Genomic DNA, 24,815 nt, shown 5'->3' on the forward strand with positions numbered 1-24,815 from the left:
ATTTACGATTTAGTGGAAAAAGTAGAAAAAGCAGGAAATATAAGGGAGCAAAATGGGCCCTTCCCCGCCCATTTCCGTGAGGTCCTACCTCTCCACGAGGGAGCAACGACCCTTCCGAGGCCCCATAGGGGACCGTCTTTTTTTTTTATTGAGGAAAACCCCCTAGTCCCGCGGTTGCCGCGCACAGGACTAGGGGGGAAAACCTCAAGTAAATCAAGATCCAATAATATTTAGTAAAAATTGAGGTGCTACACGGGTGTCATGTTGGCACTGCACTTTTTTTTAAATGTCTTAGAAATGTTTCAACAATACTCTTTTTCAATATTTCTTGAGAAGTTCTATAATTTCCGGTCGCGTTCTAAGGGTTGCTTTGGGATCCAGCGGTGAGTAGCGGAGAACCTCTGCCCGCGAGTCTACACTTTCGTGTTCACGTTTAGCGCGGCTATGACGGTATTCGCTTTGTCGACGGAGGCGATGATCATAAAGTCCTACTTCCAGACTCGCTGCTACGATAAAGCGCCATGATTTTGGTATCACCTGAAACCGTAGCGTTGTGCATCTCCCTATTCATTTTCACTCATCGCTGGTGGTAGCCGTACGCTGTGCTTGACAGATTCAGACTGATTAAATAAATCTATGGGAGGGTTGCCACTTTCATTGACTTATCGACCAATTTCTTTCTTGCCTGTAAAGTCTCTTTTTTTCAGTTTTAATTGTCCTGTGTGTTGATAACGTAATTTGATGTAACTCACAAATGAACGTAACTTGTCTTCTGTCAAGGAAAATCATTCACATTGGAGACTTACACCGGTGACGCCCTTTTACTCATAAGAATACGAAGGCAATTAGTCAGATCGTGTGTGACGTGATACTGATAGGGTTGTGAAGAAAAGTCACATTTTTTAAGTACCCAGCTTAAAAATGGATAGCAAGGGTCGGAAGGTCATCGTATGTGACAATGGAACAGGGGTGAGGTTATGCGCTTATCTTCTTGACCACATCCCATTGAAACTTTCTGTTGCTATTCTTTCTTAGTAAATATTTGACGTATGGTATTAATTATATCCTCACAGTTTGTCAAATGTGGATATGCTGGAGCAAACTTTCCAGAGTATATTTTCCCATCAATTGTTGGCAGACCTATTATCAGAGCTGTTAATAAGATTGGAGACATCGATGTGAAGGTATTTTATATATTGCTTGATATACTAAAAATGATAGTTATAGGCTAATTTTATCTATTGTTTTATTCGTAATCAAGGAAATGATTTAAGAATAAATTCAGTTACCTTAAGTACTAGGAAGATTCAGTTTAGGCAGTGACATTTAAATACTTTTATGTGATGAATACGTGGAGAATGAAAAGCATTAAAGAATCAGGAGTCATGTATAACTTACATATAATCTATTAGAGTTTGAAAAATACTTGCATTACTTCGAAAGAACTGACTGCATTGAATTTTCTTTATGAATGTGAAGAACTCTGACAAACATCTTTTTCTCTTTTCACTTTCATTGACATCCGTGCAAATCCTTTTTTCTCTTACAGATGCTTCTGCATGAAGTTCTCCATGTTCATGATTAATCTTTTTTGATTGAGTAACTTATTTTTAATTAGTTAAGTTATATTTACAGTTTATTTAGTTTTTAATTTTATAATTTAATTTTCAGCAAGAACTTTATGTTCGTGTAAGTCAGTTTATTAAATTATTTAAAGTGTGCCAATGGTGCTAAATGCTGATTAAGTAAACTAAATCAGGAATGCTTTGTTATATGTTGATACAAAAATAAAAAACGTTTTTCATTATTGATTTGTTATGTGATGTCCACTGAGTTCTTTATGTTAGAAAGAAATTACACAAATTGGTTAAAGAAAATTTTGTTTAGTGCATTTTAAATTCTATAACAGTTTCATTAATTACAATTTGGTATAATGATGGAATCATGCAATATCATAATTATAAATATTACTACAAAATCTCATTATTGACATGAATTTAGAACTAAGATACTTCATATCTAATGAAAAGTTCAATATTTCATAGATAAATAATACTTCTTGTCATAATAACTTCATAAGTAACAATTACACAGCACTTATATATTAATGAAATCTGCTTGACCTACTAATTTCTCAATGAAATTTAAACAATGTTGTAAGCAGTTGCAAATTCAATGAAATTAACTAAAACCATATAATTTTTATTTTCTGGTCTTTCAAAAATTGCAAATAACTTCAACATATTTATCCATGCATTTGTCACTTGGGTGTACATATATGACTGTCTGTTTTTCCAGTTAATAATATTACTTAATATTTTTGTATGCTTACATTTGCTCTCATAGGATGTGCTTAACATGCCTGTAAGTTTATTGTTCTTCATGTCATTAATATTCGCATTAATTATTAATCATAATCAGCACATGTTTTCAATATATATTTATACTAGAAATCCATGTTTCGATTGTGAACTAACTTCCTCAAGTTATTATGTAAAATGATAATGAGAAAAATGTATTGGAGATCAGAGCTGTTACAATAATAAAGAGTGTGCTTTTATTTGGTTCAAATGTTTATAGTTAACAATTTACGTTGCCATTAACACACAGAAAAGCAGTGTAGTTAATAATCAGTGTTATGGGATTTAAACTATCAATTTTCTTCCTAAAAAGATATTTGAAGCAATAATATCGACACAGTGAAGAATGTAGGGCTATGAGGCTTAGTTAACACAGACTACAAAAAAAAAAGCAATAACATCATAAGTCCTATAAATTCAGATGGCCTGTAACAACTATCACGGCACATATATTTTTTACAATAATTAAAAAACTTTTAAAATAAGGTACTTACTATTTTTGTTTAGATGAATGTATCGTTGATTGAGTATTTTTCATCAATTATAACGACAAGGGTGCCTTAGTCCATGTGTAGCTTCATTGTGTTTTCTGTAATGAACATAATTATTTATCGTTAATATAGGATCTAATGGTTGGGGATGAAGCGAGTAAACTTCGTTCCATGTTGGAAATTAGTTACCCAATGCAAAATGGAATCGTTAGGTACGTTTTACAATAATTAAATATATATTTTTCATCAAAGACAATTCATTATGTTCTCGTCGCAATTTCCAGGAACTGGGAGGATATGTGCCATGTGTGGGACTATACATTTGGAAAGGAAAAGATGAATATCACACCTAGAGAGTGCAAAATTCTTCTTACGGAACCTCCAATGAATCCAACAACGAATCGAGAAAAAATGATCGAGGTGACGACCACAATCGTTTAAGCAATACTTAAGAATGCAATAACCATTATGAAATTGTATGCATTATTTTATATAACGTGATTATCATTGTATGATATGACATTAGGTGATGTTCGAGAAATATGGTTTCGCTGGAACTTATATAGCCATTCAGGCAGTCCTTACCCTGTACGCTCAAGGTTTAATCAGCGGGGTCGTCGTAGACTCAGGCGATGGTGTAACCCACATCTGTCCAGTATATGGGGAGTATGCTCTAACGCATCTTACACGAAGATTGGATATCGCAGGCCGTGATATTACCATGTATCTTATCAAGCTTCTTTTACTACGTGGCTATGCCTTTAATCATTCAGCAGATTTCGAGACTGTGCGAATGCTTAAAGAAAAATTGTGCTACATAGGATATAATATTGAAACGGAAGAGAAGTTGGCACGAGAGACCACCGTTTTGGTAGAGTCCTATACTGTAAGTAGGAATATGCATTTTGTAGTTTTATAAATTTATGCAATGATCTATGCTTATCGTTGCAAATAATCCTCAGCTTCCTGACGGCCGAGTTATAAAAGTTGGTGGGGAAAGATTTGCTGCACCAGAAGCACTGTTTCAGCCACATTTAATTAATATAGAAGCGCAGGGAATAGCTGAATTAGTATTCAGTACAATTCAGGCTGCTGACATTGATATGAGAGGCGAATTGTATAAGCACATAGTATTGAGTGGCGGTAGCACAATGTATCCTGGACTTCCATCTCGATTAGAGCGTGAAATAAAACAGCTGTATCTCCAGAGAGTACTTAAAAACGACACGACTAAGTTAGGGGTAAGTGGGAGCCGCTATATATTTTTTATTTATTAGACTAATGTGGAGTGCGAACTTTATTATAATTTGAGATTCTTTGGGCTTTACTGATTAATTGCAGAAATTCAAAATAAAAATTGAAGACTCACCACGGCGTAAGGACATGGTGTTTATGGGAGGTGCAGTGCTAGCTGAGATCACTAAGGATAGAGACTCATTCTGGATCACTCGTGAGGAATATGAAGAAAATGGTCTCAATGTGTTGAAGAAATTACGTTAGAATCACCAGGGGAATTAACATGGATAAAGAATAATGTAAGAGACTATATGCTGAATAGAATTAGTGATCAGTGTTGCTTACAAATGATACATGCAACAAGCGCTATTCACACGAAATCGTGCGCGCGGGTATCACGAAAGTGCATTCAAAAATTCTATAATGAACTTCGTTGATGATAGAATAAAGTCATATTTTATTCCGTTTTTAGGCAAATATATGTTCGAATTTTTATATAATAGTGTAAATACTGATTTGAATGTATCACATAGAAATGAACAATCGTAGTCGTAATGGACCGTATGATATCCAGGATTCGCATTAACTGTCTTTGCCGATACAATTTTATTTACGGTTAGAAAGTGATAAAATATTGATTGAAGATTAAGGCTATTGTTATGACGTGAAAATGAATGAGTACTCTTGTTCTTTTTGTTTTTAATTCGAAAACGGTGTTCTCTTTCTACAGCAAGTCTTTAATTAACATTATTACAGTTGGAGTATTAATAATCCGTTAAATGTATTTTATCTAATATTAGCCATTGTCACCTGTACATCATCAGATTTTTTATACCTACTTAATGAATGAAGGGGAGAACGAGAGTATAAGAAAAGGGTGCATTTAAAATACGAAAATTCTAGGCCCAAATGATGAACGTTCCCAGTAATTTAAATGAAGTTCTGGTTACAATTTACAATAAAGTGTTATTAAGCTATTTTACAGCTGTATATAGCCTAGGACAATTTTGTATTTTTAATTTTAAGGTCGAAAAAATAAATTTAATTCTTAATACAATTCCAATAGTAATCACAATGTGTAGCAGCAACACCATGATTTTGTGAAGACATCCAACTACTTATGATCCTTAACTTCTGGACGTTTTAGATGTTTTTATCTCTTTGTCCATAAATAAGCTATCTTTTATTCGTTGGCAATCGCGCCACATTTTTGTATTACCTAGCGTCGCTCAACAATTAACGACAAGTCGCAATGAACGGAATTCGTAAAAATGAATATACAATTTTTATAAAATACCTCAACTGTTTTTTTATTTACTTACTTTATATATATCCTCGATACAATAATGAATGAATATACATCTGTTTGCACTATCCAAAGTGAAGAGTTTTAAGATCGGAAAGAACAGAAGAAAATTCTTTAATTGCTTTGGCATTCGATCATATATCGTTTTCAATAAATGTTTTATATTCTTATATAATATATATATAACTTTGCCTTGGACCTGGTATCGGAATCCAAACACAGAAATAATAGTGTTTGTAATGCTCCGTAGTTCTCGAGTAATTAGATATTGTGAAGGAAACGGCATACGATTAGAAACGACTTTCATATTCCACAGCCCGAATATAAGTTTTCACATTTTTAGATTAGATGCTTTCCGATCGTAGAACCTGAGGCTATGGACATAATAAAAATGAATACCTACCACGTTGGTCATGTCATAAGAGGCATAGTTGTTCTATCTAAGAGTATAAGGGAAAGAATACCACATGTCAAAAGGAACACAACTTCAATTGTCCTACACGACATCTAGAGACAATGACAATCTTTTAAATAGAAAAGTTAATATCCTCATTGATAGTCTCTTTAATACCGACGTGACAATATTACGTGTCATGCTAATGAGATTACTGATCAAGCTGAACGGTACGTATGGTCACAATATGTACCTGGAGGGAATAGAAGAACTAGACGTTAAATCTGTCTACACGTTCTTTGGTACCTAGCGCTTTCCCACATCGTACTCTTAGACGCAACTATGCAAAATTGATTAGTGATTAGAAGTTGAATGTGCATGGCCATCGAATTTAATTTGCAAAAAAAAAGAGGAATCAATTACATATATGACGATGGAGAACATAATATTTCATAGAACCGTAGGTCTTTACTTTTAAGTCTTCGTAATGCAACAGCATTGTGGCTGTAATATATGTATTGTGACGTAGTGCTTACTAATGGACAGAATTATACGGACGAGGGGAGTAATTGTTGTTGTTGAATAATACTAAAAAAAAGAGCAAAAAATCCGAAAAAAACCGTAACTGAATGTGATGTTTCATGATTGATAGTCGCTTGAACGACCGATTATTTTAACAGTATTTCTGAAATTTTACTTGATCAGGACTTTCGGATCTTACTTGTATGCTGATTTTAACTTTACAACGGTACACTTCTGCATCTGATCACTAAAGGTACACTTAGTGTTATATGTGTGACACCCAGTGTATCGTTCTAGGGTTATGATGGTAGCATACAGGTAAATTTCAAAAATTGTCGGATATACCTTTTAACAATTATTTACGAGACGGACATTCGTATCGCTCACAGTATGTCTAACGATTGACGTTTAAAAAATATCGTTTGTATTATTTCTATACGTTTAACTGCTTAAAGTAATGTCTACAGTAAAGTGCCATCATTGTTGGGGGAGCATCCGTACTCCTTAGTAAGTTCTCTTCGTTCTCTGTTAATTTTTCTAACGCGGCATAATATTCTTTATCAAATATCCCTAAAAAAGTAAAGTACATTGTAAGAATATCTTGATGAGAATTGAGAGCAGAGAATATGAATTTCATTGTACAACAGTATGCGTACCCTGATCAATATTTCCTCTGCCAAGTATTGTAAAAGCCAAGAAGAGAATGTCTCTGTAAATAGAAAATGGAACCTGTTCCTCTACTTGATGTTTACTTCTCTCCAAAGCCACTTTTTTAATAGGTTCCCCCAAATCGTTGCGACGCACATGCGTTATCACTGACTGCATCAATGTTCTGTCTTCTGTATTATTAGCTTTCCATTGAATGTACATAGGTAACCGATCCATATGTAACCTCTCGTTATCCCACATTGTTCTCACTCCCACCAGGCCTGTATTACTTTGGATTTCTTTATCGTCGTCATTGCTTAGCCACAACTCTGGGAGATGACTGGTCAGATTGATTCGTTCAAAGTACCAAATAAGATTCCAGTAGACAATTGGATGTTCTTCAATGAACTTGTGTTTGGTTAAACATAAGTCACCTTCTTGACTCAATACATTTTCCAATTCTTTTCGGAGTACTAATGGATTAAGATACGGTACCGTAATGGGTTCAGGCATTTCTTTTGGTTCTTCTAAGAGCTGAATTAATGCTCCAGTCAAAGGATCATTAACTCGTTTGCCTTTTTCGCATCTAATTAAAATATAAACAAAATATCATTAGTTCTACTGTTATTATTATATTGCCTTCTATAATATCTTACCTGTAGTCCAGTATCGTTACTGTCAGAAGTGGGACGGTGGCCTTATCACAGAACTGACAAATTGTGTTCAGATTAGAATCCTCAGGTTGCCAGCCAGCCATAATTTCCTCATCGTATAAAACAGCAGCGCAGTGATGACATCTACTAGCTGTAGAGAGGATCAACTCTATGGCAAGGCGTTCCTCCAGCTCTCGAGAACCTTTTGGATATAGACACTCTGCGAGTTCGTATATCGAACTCAGATCTACACTCAAATCACCTGTAATAGCGTTGGCGGCCATGTTAGGAAGTCATAACGGATTGTGAACATGATCACGGTTTCATATTCATTCTACAATACTTACCAGAAATTCTGGCAGGCACCTCGTTGCGATCTTGCTGAGATCCGTCTGTGAGTGAATCTAACGATTCGTGAGAAATTCCGTATGCTAATCTTTGTTCGCGTTCTTTCATTTTTATCGGTGTGCTAGTTGCAGAAATTGCTTCTTTTATCTCGTCGAATTTCTTCACTACCGTTGTTGCTGCTGATTTCAAACTGTTCAAGCCGCCCAGAATTAGCTCATTAGATTTCTTTCCGGTTAAGCTGGAGGGGCTGAAAGCAGATGGATGATATAGCAAACACAAACTTGACAAATTATCAGAATTTGCATTGATTGCTATATACTATTACGTTGTCTTTGTTCTTGTCTTAATTGAAATTCTCACATACGCACCTGATGTAATTGGAGACGAGACTAAGAGATTCAAGTTGGTTCGACGATAGTAATTCCTTATGTTTAACAAATGCCAGCTTGCCAGTGGAATATCGTCTACATTGTTATGTAAAAAGAGACTCAACATACATGCAAATAATAATAAATAAAGGAAAATCAGAAAGTAATTCTCGCTGACTAGCTTCTGATAAAAAATAACACTAGATTGGATGAGGCAATATTAAACTATAAAGCATTTCTATTAGCGAATAAAAAATTATGAGACTCAACCAGTATCGTTAAAAAAAAATTAATGGAACAATATTTTACGTGCAACGATGCATCATTGTACAATCTCACAAATCTCATACGTGTCAGGTGGTTTGTTAAATGCTTTAACGATAACAGAAACATATTATAATTGCTTACCCAAAGCTGAGTTTGAGACTGGATCCCAAACTGGATAAGCTTGATGCGACACTGTCTTTGTTTTGTGCCCAAAGGCTGCTGATTTCCAGTCTTTCGCGATCCCTCTCTTGTTCGCCTTGTTGGGCAACCGAATGAGGCATAGTTTCGCTTCTCTGCAGGTGACTTCCAACAGTTGCACCTGCTTCATCTACCGCCTGGTGAAACGTTGCACTTCTCGGCAACACATTGCTAATGAGATGCAAGGAAATAAAATGTTCAGGATTTGCAAGCAGCTGCACCAATACGTATGTTTGTACTGTTTCTGTGCAGCATGCAAATATAATTAACATTAGAAAAAGCTTATAATAATATCAATAGTAAGGCAACCTTCTGAATAGAAGGGGTCCACCAGGTCGCTCGTCGATGGTGTTATTCAGGACTGTCAAGGTACTCGTGGAGCAGTTTGAGTCATTCTCTTCAGACGGCGACACAACTGGAGTGTCATCATTGATTAAAGCTCCTAACGGATCATTTTCTGTTACAGGGGTACGGACAGGACTTTTTAATGGCGATTCCACGTTGCGCGACATCCTGTCGAATTAAATTAGAATATCTTGTTAGGAAGGTTGCATGCAATTTTCACAACGTTGTTAACATAGTTTGGCAGTAATGAAATCAAATAACTAAGAACGGATGATATTAATACCGTGGGTTATTGTGGGGAGATTGATCAAGTGCTTCTGGTTCTGATGTACTTAGAGCTCCTTGATCTTTCACTATACTATTTTGTCGAAGAAACTTCTTTTTCATTTCGTCTAATCCAAACGCGGGTAAGTCAGGGACAGAGCTGCCTTTCAACGCTGGTAAAATAAGAGAAAGTTTATTGATATTAGTTATTGTTGTATTGAATGATGCATCTAGCGTAAGGAAAACAAATTATATACAATCACTGCGAGCTGCTTCTGTGTCTTGTGAATGAGCGCTATCCAAGCTCGATCTCGATATAGCATGTTCCAGACCCTGACCCTTTCCATCGCTGCTCAGAAGATCGGCATTGGAACAGAGTCTTCTTCTGGCACTCCTTTTCCCTGCCTTCTTAAATAATGCGGCGCCCAAGATTACGTTTCGTAATTTGTTCCACATTAATTGACTCGAGTTTGTCATGTCTGAGGGCCATGTTGCCTCCAAGACAGCCTAAATAAATCGATCACAGTTATTGTAGACGATTACACTTGACATAGTGATTATTCTTTAAATTATTTAACGGCAGGGAATGTACCTTATTATAAAACCCATATGTTAACGCGTTAGGTTGAACACCACTGCGCTTCATATGGAAAAGTAATTTAACGGCTAACACGGGTTGCGAATAAACACCGCAAAGTTGCATCATTGCTCTGTAGCAGACCTGAAACGATGGTTGTTAAAACCACAACGCATATTATAAAATGGGATCGAATTATATATTTTTTGTTGTTTTTATCCACACAAGTATTCATACTTCTTCCATCGGATCCAGACCCAGTTTCTGTAATTTTACAAGAACCTCGTATGCCTGATGTAAAATTGCGGCGGCCTGATTGGATACTTGCAGCATAGCTGGTAAATGTAAAAACCAAAGACTATAACAGGTGGAAAATAAACATCTACCCCATCTGTCTGGCATCGCCGCCTGTAATGAAATAGTTTAATTGTAGAATATATTTACAAAAATGTATTTATATAATGGACGCGTATCTTGCCTGCTTTCGAGCCATTCTTTGGGCAACTTTAATTTCATGCTTTGTCCTGCGTGCCATAGGACTTCCAGGCACCATACCAAAGGCACTCAAGGCTGGATTCTTTAAACTTAGAGTCTTTTGGGGTCTCATGAGATTGGGGTTCAACCTAAACGATTTGTATATCAATGGCGGCTGATTTGGTCCTGCCTCAGGAGGCGGGATGAATACAGTGCGTTCACTGTGTTGTGATTCATCCAATTCCAATAACGTTACTAGAAACAATATAATAAACGAGTTAGAAATTCTTTAACTATATACTATGGTGTCATTCGTCCTTGCAAAGGTATCGACTGAATCATTGATCTTTTTAGTCAGGTCAATCATATGTAACGTTGACAGACTTTACAAGTGGGTTATTAATAATGATTGATGTTTATCGTGAGCACAATATATCAATACCGTTTTCTTCTTCAACTCGTTCAGTACATTCGTCGAAAAAGGCTAATCCTGCCATGTCCATGTCCGAGACAAAACTTCGTTCCTCGATGAATCTACGCGTTTCAATTTTTATAGTAATAGGAGAGATTAAGAAATATTCAGAGTACGTAAGAAATAATTGCTGTAAATAGAAAATAAATACCTAATGAACATTTGTGTTCTCACAAGCATACTGTAAAATTTGGCGTGAGCTTTATCACGACTTCTCAAAAAGGCTTGCATGTTGAATAAACTCGTTGGATCGGTGGATCCCACAGTGGGTGCCTTTGTAATGGGTAACAAATATGTACGGTATCCTTTTAATATAAGCGCAGTGAATCGAAGAAAAGCATCTTGTATTTCTAGTTCCAGAGCTTGTTCCTTTCGTTTTTGCTGAAACTCTTTATCCACGCTGAAGTCCTCATCGCCTCGTTCTAAAAGAAAAGTTTAATATTAGCACCACTACTACGGTTGGATGAAGCAAAGTTTAAAAAACTAACCTTTTTGGGATGAGTACGTCTTTCCCAAGGAGATCAACTTCATGTGAAGCTCCTCGAGTTTATTTTTCAACATTCGGGCTGCTTTCTTAGGCAGCAATTTAACATTTAAATGCTTTTTATCGTCACAAATCGCTATATTGTTGGTATCCAAATTGACACAGTTTACATCGGATGGAGGATCGTACAAATCAAAGAATCTTGAATCGACACCAATCAGGAAAGGTAATGGAGCGTGCAAAACCTGATAGTATAAAAGTTGAATGTTAAACGTCTATGATAGAATGGAAAATGTTTATATGAAACTCTAACAAAACGTACCTCTGCTAAACCCAACGGACACAATGGTATGTATGGGCATTGCCACTTAAATGGAAATAGTATCATAGCAATTGCTTCGCTTACTGAAGTAAGCACGTCTGGTCTTAACGAGTGCACAAGAATTTTTTGTTCCGTCAGTATTAACAATAAAATCAACATGCAATTATCTGGGCCGAGATTAATTAGCAGTTGCCGAAAACTTGCACCCGATCTTGGCAGTGCCAGATCTTCCGGTTGTGTTAGAATTAATCTGTCATGTGTACTGAGTTGTACAAGGATTCTTGGTCTCTGTGGGCTGGGAAACGGTATGTCGCAAAGAAAGTACGATATATACTTTTCTATAGGAACATTTTGCTGCCTCTCATTAACCATGTTATGGAGAAAACCCAGAAACTTCTCAAATGTATCAAAAAATGGCCAATGTGATAATATGCATATGGACTTGCTTATATTCAATGATTGTTCGGTTGGATCCGTGTACTGCAATTTTTCCAGTTGCGTCTGATTGAGCTTACTTAGTATACCAAATTTCTTTACAGATCTCGGCTTTTCTTGAAGATTATTTTCTGAGATGATAGTATTCTTGTCTGAAAAGTTTAACGTTTATGGTATCTTCATAGTAACGTTATTAATGAAGCTAAATTAATATTTTCACATTACCTTCCTTCGAATTCTCTTCTGTTCGTTCAATTATATCAAGATTCTCTTTAGAAATAGGAATGTTCGACTCGGGCGTAACTTCTTCGTAAAAAGTAATGGCAGAGCCGTATATCTTTTGCGCTGCGTCCGCGACTGTTAGGACAAACGTTGAGAAGACAGGTTTTGGTTTGCAGGCCACTTTTGGCCAACACTCGATAGTTGCACCCATTGGTAAACAGAACATAGCTACCGAGTGTGGGAAAGCAAAGCTATCGTAATCGGTGGTAGGATACTTGTATAATATTGCTGGCTTGAACGATATGAGATTGGCACGATTCATGGACTTTTTATAACATAGGAATACGTCGGATCCTAGCATGCCTTTGTTTAAATTTTTTGATATGACACAGAATGCATGCGGAGCACTTTCTCCCTTGTTTGTTAAGATAACACAAATGTCTGTGACAACGAGGGAATTGCAAGGCATTTTTGGACTTGCACGTCTGTATGTTACAAAAATTCTCGACGTAGAATTGTTTACATTTGCAACATATCCGTTAGGAGTCTCTATTACCATTTCTGCATCTTGCATTATGCGTTCTTTTCCATCATATATAACACCTGAAGAAAAGTCATGAAAAAATAAATAACGCTATTAAAAATATAATACAATTAATTTCTCACCTATATCGACTAAGGGTGGTTTATCTCGTCCTCTTCTATAGCATAAGTAACATTCGTTAGTTCTTAAACTTCCATGATTTAAGTCAGCAGGAATGCCTGATACCGTGTATGCCAATAGTGTATAGCCCTCGGGGCACTGCTCCCCAAGGGCTGGAAAAATAACTGCCAAATCTGTAATTGGAGCTTCCATATGCATATCCTTAAGATGTGTTCCTTCTTGATACCAGTCCTCCAAATTATCGTATACATCATCTTCTTGGGCACAATTGTCATCATCCTGGCCTGGTAGGCCCGCAACGACAAAGTAATCAGCAACACGCCTTTCATCCATTGCGTTGTAATATCACAAACAAAAAGCTGGTAAACTAAGAAAAGTGTTGAATTTTTCTATAAACACTAAAATACTTCAGCATAGTTTTCAACACTTAAACAAAGGTAGTTACAATTAAAAGCTCTTTGTTACATGGCACTTTGATTAAAAGTGTCTAAGCTTTTAATGTAATTTGGTGTGGCACGTAACTCTGTATAAACTTTAAAATCAAAGGATAAAAATTAAAAAGGTAAATATCTTCCGTAACTATTTAACACACTCACTGTGCACAATGAGATACATTTAGTAAAATGCACTATACCTCACCAACTTACACTTGCACTGCAATATATTACATTCAGCATAGTTATCAATATCATAAAGGATTTAGAGTTAAAGGGATCGATGCATGTGGGTACACTGAAACTGTGCGTAGTATGTAATACATGAAACACAATCAATTAGCGATACACCCATGCTATACTCTGTATTACAGTAATGTATAATATGACTAAGTACATAATTTTATACACTTAGCTATCAAATACCTTCAGCTCAATTTTGCATAATTCTTGTTCTCAAGTAAACTTCAATTAGTCCCAAAAGTGGTAATAATTATTCTTTACAATAAGGAATGGTTTTATAAAGAATCAACATCACATTAAGTTGTGTGTCAAAACGAACGTGTCATCGATTAATTGAATGAAGGATTAATTATAGCGTATTTATAATCTGCGGACATTATTTATAAATGTTTTTATACGAAACTATATTGTATTCTCGAACTACATGTAGGCATGAGATTAGTAAATAATAATAAAAAGGCGGTCGTATAAATACTCTAGGCACGCGTATCACTTCACAAGAAACATGATATCTCAGATATTAATAAACAGTGATTGTTTCTTCGAATTGCACATATAGATAATTAATATAAAGAGTTTGTTCATAAGAAGCTCGGAGGATAAAACGTTAGGTTATATGTCACACGCCATGAAACGTCGTCAAATTAATTTTACCCCATGACGACATAAGTAATGTAGGGCATACTGGTATTGGGAGTGGGTTATTCAACGCTTTTGTAAGCGCATTAAATTATACTTAATTCACTTTTTCTAGAATGACAATATGTACTCCAGGTAAAAATAATAGAAAAATTCTTGTTGCTTAGACGGCCATATTTACTGGGCGGAAAAATGGCTGTCGAAGGCTAGTTTGATTTAAAAAAGATCTGATACATTGCCAATCATTTCATTTACCACACCACAGTATTACATTGAATAATTTCAACTTTTACTTTCAACCCTATAAAAATCCTTTATCGATAAATGTATTTTTTACTAATATCGTTTCTAAATACTTTTTTTTTTGAAGCATGTGTAACTCATGCAACCAGTTGCTCAAAAGTTATATTTGTTAGATGGACCAATATACTGAAAATGTTCTTCTTTCCAAAGTTCAATTTTTTTGTATACTATAATTCAGAACACAGCGTTTTTTATCCATCGCCTGGTATATTTCAAAAAGAAGTAAAAGACTTGTGCCATATACTATATATCAGATGATGTGTAGGTATACAAACTAAGCTTACGATCATACATAGTTTTAATAGAATTAAATAAGCAATAATCACGCATATTTATAATAAGTACAATACATTATTTACGTTACGTTCGGATTTAATATTTCGAACTTTTTTTCTGTAGATTGATAGAAACTTTCCTTGATCAATACAAATCTCTTTTAATATTAAGGTAGAGGATTTACGTATTATACTCTTTAAGCGACGTAACTGATTTGTGTAACACTTTTTATTGTTTTGCATTATGTAATCACTGGACTTATTACCAGCACCTTTACCCGTCAGTGCATTAATAATATAAAACATTGTTACCCTTTGCAATTTCGGTGGAACTGCTTCGATATCTAAATATAATTGTATTATGCTATTCGAACTATGCATCATTCGTATTTGACATTTTATATAAGAAGAACAGTCTTCAAAATACCATTTTGTCTATACTTGTAAGACTATTCATAAGAATTTTCTCAGTGGTGGCTGGTCCATCTACGGCAATTGAAACGATATTAATGCAAAATTTGTTCATAACATATCGATAATATTGGGTGCATTAACTTACGTAAGTTATACCAGGCATCTGTATTACCAGCGTCAGCTCTAGCTGAATTCAAAGCTGCGCGAATTGCAAACAGAACGGAGCAGCTCATACACAGAGGAGGTTCGCCGGTTGCTGCACATTTTTTAAATAAGATATTATATAAAAAGTATATTACTATTAATAAATACAAATTAAATAATTCTAAATATAAGTACCTTTGGATCGAAGTATGCCTATTAGATTCGGAGCGTTTCTACGAAAGCTAACTCGAAAATCTACAGGAATGTCCTTGGCACCGGGTGGTTTGTAATTCTGAGAAGAAACTATCATGTACAGTACATTCATATGTAGGATATAGTATGTAAGAAAATGCCTCGGTTGTACGTACCCAAGTTCTGTAATTTGTGAGAACTGCGGTTTCAGGGTTATAAATCAATTCCTCCGAGGTCCAGTACCCAACTCCCATAATAAATGCTCCTTCCACTTGACCAAGGTCGATTTCTGGATTCATACTGATACCTGCATCCTCAAGTAAATCAACTCTTTGTAAAATATGCTGTCCAGTCAACATGTCGACCTCCACCTCGGCAACAGTCACTCCATAAATAGAATAAGGTTTCACTTCGTCTGTAACGGAGAACCTGCAGGGTCAAAATCCTTCTTAAGATCAATGCTACTTGTGTTAATGTAAAGGTGGTATGTTTAGATATTGATTTTCAATGTTCCGTTAATGTATTAAAAGGAAATGAAACTTCGCAGATATGCAATAGAGACGTACATGAAGCGGCTGCACAAATCAACATCTTTCAAATGTGCTGCCAAGACCAGCTCTTTCCAAGTTGGATTATTCATTTCTTTTCTAATGGGTTCTAGCCTCTTCAGAATTTCCTTACACGCTTTCATAGTAGCCTGCAGTAAAGAAAGCAGTTTTAGATGTGACCTTTAACGCACATACAAATGGGATGTTATTCAACACGTCTTACGTATGCACAGGATTCACTTGTAATGCTGCCTCCAGTTACGGAATTGTTTGGCGACGTTAAATTGTTGCTAGGTTTTACCGATACCATTTCCACATCTATTCCCAGTATATGAGCAGCGAGTTGCGCTATCTTAAGTTCCATATACATGTTCATAATAAATAATAAATCTCAATACATAGTTTCATGTTCTTAAAAACGCTTTACGTCACCTTAGTATGAATCCCTTGACCGCATTCTATTCCGCCATGAGTAACAGATACTGTACCATCGCGTGCATAAACGGAAACAAGTGCATTGAAATTTCCCCAGAAAAGTAATGGATACTTCATGGGTATCAGAGAAATGCCTTTTTTCTTCCAGCGATTTTCCTTTTTATAAAATTCAAAAACAAATATACTCGTATAATTAAGAGCTAAGAGTAAAATTACCTTATTGAAAGTATCGACAGCTCTTTTGCGCGCATCAAAATCGGAAGACTTTTTTAAATCCTCTATCAATGGTTTTAACACTGTTCCATCCTTCTCATTCATGTTGATCAAACGGACCTCCACGGGATCCTTGCCAACGGCTCTAGCTATGTGCTCCATCATATTCTCCGCCATGCTTATAGCTTCAGTAGAACCTAATGAATGAAGAGAACCTCAAAACCCCTCGAGCATCTTATCCTTTATTTCATTATAGTTTATATGTCCGTGTTTCTCTTTGAATAAAGCAGCATTATAAAAGTTTTCCAATTACCCGGTGCTCGGCAGTAAGTATTGGCCGGTAAATCTGTCTTAGCCTCGTTGCCCACACAACTCCAAGTGGTGGGGTCATAACAGCTATAAAAGTGATGTATAATGACTGGCCCAAGAGGTTCATTGAACGAAGAACCCGCGTTGCTCCACTGTGTCGAATTCAAGTACTGAATCTTTCCGTTATCATCCACACCGACTTCATATTCCTGCCGAGTGGAACATCGTTTTCCGATTGCCTGCATGTTACTCTCAATCGACATTACGAAGCGTGCTGGACGATTTAACTTGTGACAAACTAGAGCACAAGCGCAAGCGACTTGTGTTGCTCTTGAAATTTTTGAGCCGTATCCGCCGCCTAATCGTCTCACTTGAATATTGATGCTACGAGTAAAATTATATATTAACTTTAGCTTAGATAAACAAGGATATTTCTTATTATGTTTCTTTTCAATTATTATGTGACTTTTTATGGAGTCTTTAAGACAATAAAATACTTGTGAATCAGCATTTACCTATTGGCCTGTACGTTAAGGCAAGTTGCTATTGACATCTGTGTAAGGTCCATCCATTGTGAAGCTGGATAAACATCCATACCATCTTCCACCGGAATGCATACGCAACTCTGAGTTTCCATAGTGTAGTGATATTGTCCAGAACATTCAAATTCTCCCTTGATGACGTGTTGGATATTAGTACCTAAATGATTCGCATGTAATTCATACTACTATGCTGTAATCGTCAATAAGTAATTATTAAGGTATCAAACCTTTTTTCTTAGCTGGAACATTGGCTGTCTCAAGAATTCTTCCTTTTTCATCGGAAGCGATAGCATCCTTTATCGTTACCACTGCCTTTTTCTTTAACGTTTCCGTGTAATTTACTTTCACTTTCTTGACTGCCTCGTTAGCAAGCGCGTGGGTTTTCGCAACAATTACTCCGACTGGCTGTCCAGCGAACTGTACAACGTCCTCTGCGAATAACTGAAAAGATACGCAGTGTAAATAATTGGTGTCAACGTAAAACTGCGAACCACTCGTTTGACATACCAGCTCATCTTCGTCCAAATATGGTTCCTTAATCGACGCAACAATGAAGGCGTTCTTTCCAGGAATATCTTTGGCGGAAAAAAATGCGATTACACCATCGCTTTCCTGAAAATTTCAAGTTACAAGCATTCAATTTTGATATATAATAAAACGTTTTATTTAAATAATTTTATTTTCATAAACATAGTTATAGTTTGTGTTATGCTTCCTCAAGAATAAAATATGCTGAATTCAACTTGAAATGAAACAAGCGAAAGGCTCGACTCGTATTTCTCAATTCTTCTTAGTAATTTGGCACAAAGTTTGGCTCAAGGCGTAAAGTATCAATTAAAGACGTTTGGAAATGCAATTAGGGAACATAAGTAGAGAAAGTTTAGGTAACAGTACTGTAACAGTATATTGACTCTGAGTAGTATTCGATTTCAAGTTTATAGGTTGGAGCCTGCAGCACACCGTGAGCCGAAGTGGAAAGTAAAATTGGAAAAGTACGAACCAGAGCTGCTTTCGCGTCTATGCTTCCGATTTTCCCATTGGGAACATCCGTCAGTACGAAAGCACAAAAAACTTCATTGGGTTGTGCTGGCAGATCGTTAACGTAGTGAGCTTCTCCAGCAGTTTGATATATGGACTCGATTTTCGGCATTGGCTTATTCAAAGGCCAGAGATTTTTGTCTGTATCAAAATCTTGTTTTCCTGATGAAAGTTCACGCTCAAGAAGGACACCACCACTGCGTAATTTAACGTCCACATTTTCCGGTCTGATGCCAAGTACAAACTGCGAACAAATTTTATATTAAAAGTCTAATTTTATTTCAGCCAAAGGAAAAGATTGTAGATCGCTTACGGCTCGTGATGTAGGTAAAGAATAGTTCTTCGTACCTTGTAAAATAGACCCTCGGCGAGAGTTTTTCGAAAGTCGGCTGAGTAGTCCGGAAGTACGTGATCGGGATTTAACTCAGAGTGCAACGTCTCAACAGCACCTTTGAAAACTTCTTTATCCAGAACAGATTTTCCAACAAGATATTTCTCCGTATTCGAGGCGTGCAACTGCAAAGAAAACATTTTATTTACTTTTTTTTTTTTTTTAAGTTTCACGCCTTGATTTAGGAGTAAGAAAAGAATTGATACTTACAAAATCATGCTTAATACCGCCGAGTATTATGTTGGGCTTCTCCATCACTTTTCCAGTACCATCCAATTTGAAGAGGAAACCAGCGTTTACGTGAGCATGGGCGTTCTGAGTTCTGGGCATTATCTTATACGTTATGAGAAGACATATGATTATAGTAGGTGTAATAAAGAAATTAGTTTGTACTTAGCATCTTAGTGTATAATCGTTTATACTTAGACATACCTTATACGATCGGAATTCATAGTCCTTACTTAATGACGGAAGTAAGATACTGTAAATAATTTTATGCTTCATATCTAAATGCAAAAAGTCCATTAATGCCGTGCTGGTCTTTTTTGAAGGATCTTCGACTAAAAATAAGTAGAAGTCTTGATTATATTTCTTGCTATTTGTATAGAGGTGGTTTGGAGTTATTACTTACGAATATGTAATTGCGCTCCTACTGTTTCAAGAATTAGAAATAAATCTGAAGGGAACTCGTGATGCGTGTGTTTTATCATTAAATTACCAGCAAGAGTACCAATCTGAAAAGAGTATTCTGATATTATTCTGCAGGCTTATAAAATATATTTTATATATATTATTTTTTATATACATATTACTGACATTCCGCACGGATACAGAGGCAATTAAATCGATATGCTTAGCCAAATGTCGCAAATATTCAAACCCATTTTCGCTTGAATATTTCTTAAAAGCATCCATCGCTGCTGTCAGTGTAACGTTCGCCCCGAGAACCATGAAATTGTCATTTTTCTCGATACGTCGTAAATCAGGAACGTCGTTTACGTCTATGTAAATATCCGGTTTATCCATCCGGTAAACACCTACAGTAAATAAAAAGACTGAGTTTGTATCAAAGAATACATAATGTGTAAGTCGCAATTTACAAATTGGACATGCAGGAAGCATTTTTCTTTATTGGCTAATTTTACAAATGATTGCAAATTTGTCTAATTCGTTATTTAGTCTTTTGAAATATTTTCGCCTTACCATGAGAAGTATTGCCTCCGTTAAGAACATAAGTTGCTTTGGCATTCTTGGAAAAAATATCAAACAACGATTCAATCGAGTGTACTTTATAGAACAAGGCATTTTTCAATTGTATTTTTACATCTGTTGTATCTTCTGTTTTTGCGCAACTACCACCGCATGGTTTTCCAGATTTCGGGCAAGTTCGAATATTATATAATTCCTGAAAGAACAACAATTGATGTACAACAACGACAAACCAAAAACTTAACAATTATATGATTACCTCAATATCCTGAATCTTTTGTGTCAATTTTGGATCTGCATCCGATGCAAACGTTTTAAAGGCATCCAAAATCGGTCTGTAACCAGTGCAACGGCAAATGTTGCCCCCAAAGGAATTTTCAATTTCCTTCATAGTCAATTTTTTGTTCTGCAAAAGACTGATCCAATTCCTCAATATAATTATTACTTTTATCCAATCGAAAGTTACTTTTCAAGCGGATTAAGATTATTTTTAACTTTAATTTTTCTAATTGAAATATTTAATGTACAGCTTATTAGTCCATAACATAAGTTTGCATGAAACATACCTGTACATGTTCATAACCATTCCTGGGGAACAAAATCCGCATTGTGAACCATTCATGTGTGCCAACTTAGCTTGAATTGGATGATAACCATCTTTTTTATTACCGATCCCTTCAACAGTTTTAATTTTCCACCTACGCGCGTTAAACAAACAAACAAATAATCGAATTAGTCGTATATGCATTGTTCATATTTGTCCTCGCAAAAAGAAAATTACTTTACCCATTGCAAATAAGAATTGGTACCAAGCACGAATTCACCGCCAATTCTTCTCCATTTATTTCAGCTGAAACAATGCACGCGCCGCATCCTCCTTCGAGGCACATGAATTTCGTACCCCTGAGATTTGCATAGTCCCGTATGAATAAATTTAGAGATGTTCCCGGGGTAATATCTTTGGAAACTGAAAAAAAGCAATAACAAAATTTTTCAAAACTATTACATAAATTACATTTCTGTTCAAATTTCAAAGCCTCATAGAACGCGGTAGGATGGTTTTGATTTTTACACAATTAATAACGTATATACTGTTGCATGTCAACAAGTTCTCATTAGACGTATATCTATAATTTGTTTTATCAGTATAATAGCCAAGGAACTACTTCATGCATATAACGAGGATCATCAAATAACGTAACAACGTTAAGAACTATATTTAAGAAAGAAGAAACTCCTTATATTCTTAAACCAATATGAATAATGAGATCACGATTTATATAACATAACCTTTGACTGCTACATACATTAACGAGGTAGGTACTATACGTGTGCGTGTATCACGTCTTCGTTAAACCAGTATAATTTTATGCTAAACGAGCACTAATCACATACCTGTATATGGTACTCCATTGATAGTGAATTCGACGGTATTTTTTGGTCCACTGCAACGGATAAAACGTTGATTAATGTGAAAATAATAAATTTATTTAATTAGACTCTATCTCCTTAAGCAGCACACCGGATTAAAAATATTTATTCATTGCGTAATAACGGATAGTAGAAAGTGCTACATTAATAGTTTATCTTTAAATGCAAATATATTATTCAAAATATAATTTCATTTGTTATACAGTAAACATATCGTTCCATAGGATTTGATTTTACGTAACGCAGCAAAAATTCTACGTAATGTCTTAACATTTCTGAAAGTAAATCTATTGAAGCGTGTTACTAGAATTTAATTAAGCACTACAGAGCGATGGCTTCGTTAATTTGTTTAATAGTATGTGTTCGTTGTATAGAAATCATAGTAAAAGAGACTGACAGTGTACTTTGTGGTATAATAGGAGAGGCAACAACATCAGCTGACAATGAGTTAGAAAAACCGGATGCCATAGGACGTATTGTAAATAGCAATAGTGACGTTTCGAATGAATGATTACAGAATCAAGACAATTGCTGTTAAGTAAGTTTATCCTTTATTATAATATGTAAATGAACGAGCAAAGAATTTAGGCAATGGTTATGTATAGATTAGTTGAGATCAGTATGATTTTCTAGGATCAGGTTCTTAAGAGTTATGACGTAAAAGCGTCTCTTGAATCCTTTCTACTTCAGTCCAGTGAGATATAATGTGGAATTGAAGTAACACTGTTATGCCCCTCTATTATAATATAGCCATTAAGGAACCTTTACCCTGGAAATTTCCTACTTTTTCCTATTATAAAACTATCCTTAATCCTAAAAACATACAATCTCTTGTTTCCTGCATTTTTAAAATAGGAATTTTCCAATTACACAAAAAACTCTCTCTTCCTGTCAAAACTTCCTCGTTCCCGTTAGACTAAGTTTACCTTATTTAAAAAACATAACATAACATAAGAAAAGGTTCTCTAGAGAATAAAATATGATTGTCTATTCTACACTGGTTCTTTAATTAACAAAATCCGTTCGTGAAGTCATAGTGATGGAATCTTGTATGTTGTATTGAGATCGCCACGGCATAACACGTAAAAGAACGATAACGGCCGCCTTGATTAAAAAAAAAGTTATCATGGATGATAATACACCAAAAACGTAAGACGGTCTTCTATATGATTTTTAAAGAGCAACACAGAGTTGGCCAAAGTGGCTTTTTACTAGAATTGGGTACCGATTTCTGATACAATTTTATGATAAACTGCATGCTATTTACCTCGTTCCAAATACCGTTAGTCAGTTCAGAATAGGTAACTATACTGCAGGGTTATTAATCTTATCTAAAGAATGTTACACAGGTGCAATAGTCATGGTAGGAGAAATTTGAGTGTATCTCGATAAACTATTAGCACAAAGAATCTATTTTCTTTGTAATTGTTGAGTACTTTCATGTCTTTTCTACAAAGAAACTTACCTTTCGTGACACGCAAGTAGACTCATTCTTCACGCAATTTGTGGTTGTAAAATAGAAAATTGATACTCTGAACAATACATAGATCAATTAGATTTCAACGTTATAACACTGTTTGTATTTTTGCGTAGAAATTAATGTTCTCGATGGGCAAGTGAGACTGTCGCAACGGCCGACGAGTCCAGTCGCCGGTTGAATCGAAACTCTTTCACACGCGATCTCCACTCGTCTTTATAGCAGAGCTAGCAGCTTCTCCTACTATAGGGAGTAGGTCCATATCATCTGATCCGAATAATCATTTTGTCATATGTATATTCAGCCAAACGATATTTAACCAAATCACTACATTGCCGAATCTTGACATTATCGAAAAGTCATATTCTCGAATCGTTATTTTTTCGACCATCATTTCCCCGAAACATCGCTCTTCGAAACGATCTTTTGCAGTCGACCGCGAGATGTCACACTGTCGCTATTCTCGGTACGGGTTCTTACGGACGTGCATCCGCAATAAGGAAGCGTAATTTATAAATCTAACGCATTCACAAAGACTTTACTGGAACTCTAAGGAGAACGTTTTCAGTGCTGGACTTTGAACGTGAACTGCAAATTGCTTTTGACTCGGGCATGTCAATTCATGAATGTTCCTTTCAACACCGTCAAGTATGCATTGCACATGCCCAGATGCATAGAATTAATTTTGTCAAACTACCATCGACTGCTCACAGTGGCTTACATTTCCTGCAAAATGTTTGAAGAGTCATCAGAATAAATAAGGTAGTACTTATAAGTAATAAATGGGTGAAAAAAACAAATGATGCATAAAAACGGGTCAATAAAGGATGCTTCACCGTGAACGAATGTTTCACGATAGTTAGTATGTGATGCCTGTCCACAGTATATATTCAAATTAAATTCGCGAGGGTAATGGTGTTTTCATGTGGCCCATGCGTCATATAATTGTATCTTGAGGCAAATCTGTATGCCTCCTATATTGCATACGATCCTCGCTATGTTAGTAGTGTTATGTCTTGGAGAGGAAGTTTAACAGTAAATCAGTATCTTTTGTAATTGACACTCTAATGTGAAAGCGGTTTGGATTCAGTTAGTATCAATTGAGGAAAAGTTTACAACATTAGAAATTTTCGGTACAATGAATTCAAAAATTGACAGTTTGCCAATAGAATTGATCGGAATGGCGTCAGAGGGACGTTCGTGATTTAATGCTCGAGAACCGACAGATAATGCACGTACCCTGCGGGTAGCAGGTATGAAACTAATTAATGTGCGACATATGTTGGTGTAGAATATCTTCCTTTTTTTTGTTGATCCAGTGATTGATGGAGTCTTGTAAATTCACATTAAGCATTTATGGTTATAAAACTTTTCATAAGATTTTATTATCACTATTACTTCTTTTTACAATTTAGTTGACGTAAGTAAGCCTAACCTTAAAATGCATCAATTATTGATATTTAACCCTTTGAGTGCGAAGCTCTTCAAATTGAAACGCTTACCGGATATATATACATATGTATGTCCT

The 24,815-nt window shown here is 35.6% G+C and overlaps 3 protein-coding genes across 16 annotated transcripts; 1 reads left to right on the forward strand and 2 right to left on the reverse strand.

Annotated features, from left to right (window-relative positions):
- The first annotated feature begins 551 nt into the window (after positions 1 to 551).
- Positions 552 to 5,144, forward strand: LOC107269144 (actin-related protein 2). Of its 4 annotated transcripts, none has more exons than XM_015742687.2 (9): positions 552 to 687; positions 781 to 969; positions 1,074 to 1,184; positions 1,672 to 1,689; positions 2,984 to 3,063; positions 3,136 to 3,271; positions 3,378 to 3,737; positions 3,814 to 4,092; positions 4,193 to 5,144. In XM_015742687.2, the coding sequence occupies exons 2-9, from the start codon at positions 922 to 924 to the stop codon at positions 4,349 to 4,351; spliced, it is 1,191 nt and encodes a 396-aa protein (XP_015598173.1). In that variant the 5' UTR covers positions 552 to 687; positions 781 to 921; the 3' UTR covers positions 4,352 to 5,144. The 4 variants fall into 4 exon arrangements, with proteins under 4 accessions (XP_015598173.1, XP_015598174.1, XP_015598175.1 ...); XM_015742688.2 differs by lacking the exon at positions 1,672 to 1,689 and adding an exon at positions 2,347 to 2,364; XM_015742689.2 differs by lacking the exon at positions 1,672 to 1,689.
- On the reverse strand, positions 4,985 to 14,875 carry LOC107269142 (C-myc promoter-binding protein). 9 transcript variants are annotated; one of them, XM_025086401.1, is made up of 20 exons: positions 13,911 to 14,875; positions 13,698 to 13,788; positions 13,053 to 13,582; positions 12,390 to 12,989; positions 11,730 to 12,316; positions 11,412 to 11,652; positions 11,075 to 11,345; positions 10,894 to 10,985; positions 10,456 to 10,706; positions 10,215 to 10,385; positions 9,993 to 10,121; positions 9,658 to 9,907; positions 9,420 to 9,573; positions 9,101 to 9,304; positions 8,735 to 8,962; positions 8,327 to 8,422; positions 7,958 to 8,205; positions 7,614 to 7,872; positions 6,966 to 7,543; positions 6,743 to 6,879 (listed from the first exon to the last, which is right to left on the reverse strand). In XM_025086401.1, exons 3-20 carry the CDS (start codon positions 13,381 to 13,383, stop codon positions 6,743 to 6,745), a joined length of 4,827 nt encoding a protein of 1,608 aa, XP_024942169.1. In that variant the 5' UTR covers positions 13,384 to 13,582; positions 13,698 to 13,788; positions 13,911 to 14,875. The 9 variants fall into 9 exon arrangements, with proteins under 9 accessions (XP_015598168.1, XP_024942166.1, XP_015598169.1 ...); XM_025086402.1 differs by lacking the exon at positions 13,698 to 13,788 and having other exon boundaries at positions 14,473 to 14,875; XM_015742681.2 differs by lacking the exon at positions 13,698 to 13,788 and having other exon boundaries at positions 13,053 to 13,417.
- Positions 14,876 to 15,155: 280 nt separating this feature from the next.
- Positions 15,156 to 23,620, reverse strand: LOC107269143 (xanthine dehydrogenase 1). Of its 3 annotated transcripts, none has more exons than XM_015742686.2 (24): positions 23,276 to 23,620; positions 21,775 to 21,824; positions 21,166 to 21,346; positions 20,946 to 21,077; positions 20,639 to 20,795; positions 20,374 to 20,575; positions 19,987 to 20,207; positions 19,802 to 19,904; positions 19,603 to 19,730; positions 19,381 to 19,503; positions 19,128 to 19,295; positions 18,742 to 19,023; positions 18,249 to 18,353; positions 17,969 to 18,182; positions 17,715 to 17,898; positions 17,204 to 17,583; positions 16,894 to 17,087; positions 16,675 to 16,833; positions 16,466 to 16,594; positions 16,261 to 16,391; positions 15,871 to 16,123; positions 15,698 to 15,794; positions 15,504 to 15,614; positions 15,156 to 15,430 (listed from the first exon to the last, which is right to left on the reverse strand). In XM_015742686.2, exons 1-24 carry the CDS (start codon positions 23,299 to 23,301, stop codon positions 15,363 to 15,365), a joined length of 3,798 nt encoding a protein of 1,265 aa, XP_015598172.1. In that variant the 5' UTR covers positions 23,302 to 23,620; the 3' UTR covers positions 15,156 to 15,362. The 3 variants fall into 3 exon arrangements, with proteins under 3 accessions (XP_015598172.1, XP_024942172.1, XP_024942171.1); XM_025086404.1 differs by having other exon boundaries at positions 20,639 to 20,785; positions 23,276 to 23,615; XM_025086403.1 differs by lacking the exon at positions 21,775 to 21,824 and having other exon boundaries at positions 23,276 to 23,617.
- Between the last annotated feature and the right edge of the window lie 1,195 nt (positions 23,621 to 24,815).

Source organism: Cephus cinctus, unplaced genomic scaffold, assembly GCF_000341935.2.
Source record: "Cephus cinctus unplaced genomic scaffold, Ccin1 Ccin1_scaffold0607, whole genome shotgun sequence".
Lineage (NCBI taxonomy): Eukaryota > Metazoa > Arthropoda > Insecta > Hymenoptera > Cephidae > Cephus > Cephus cinctus.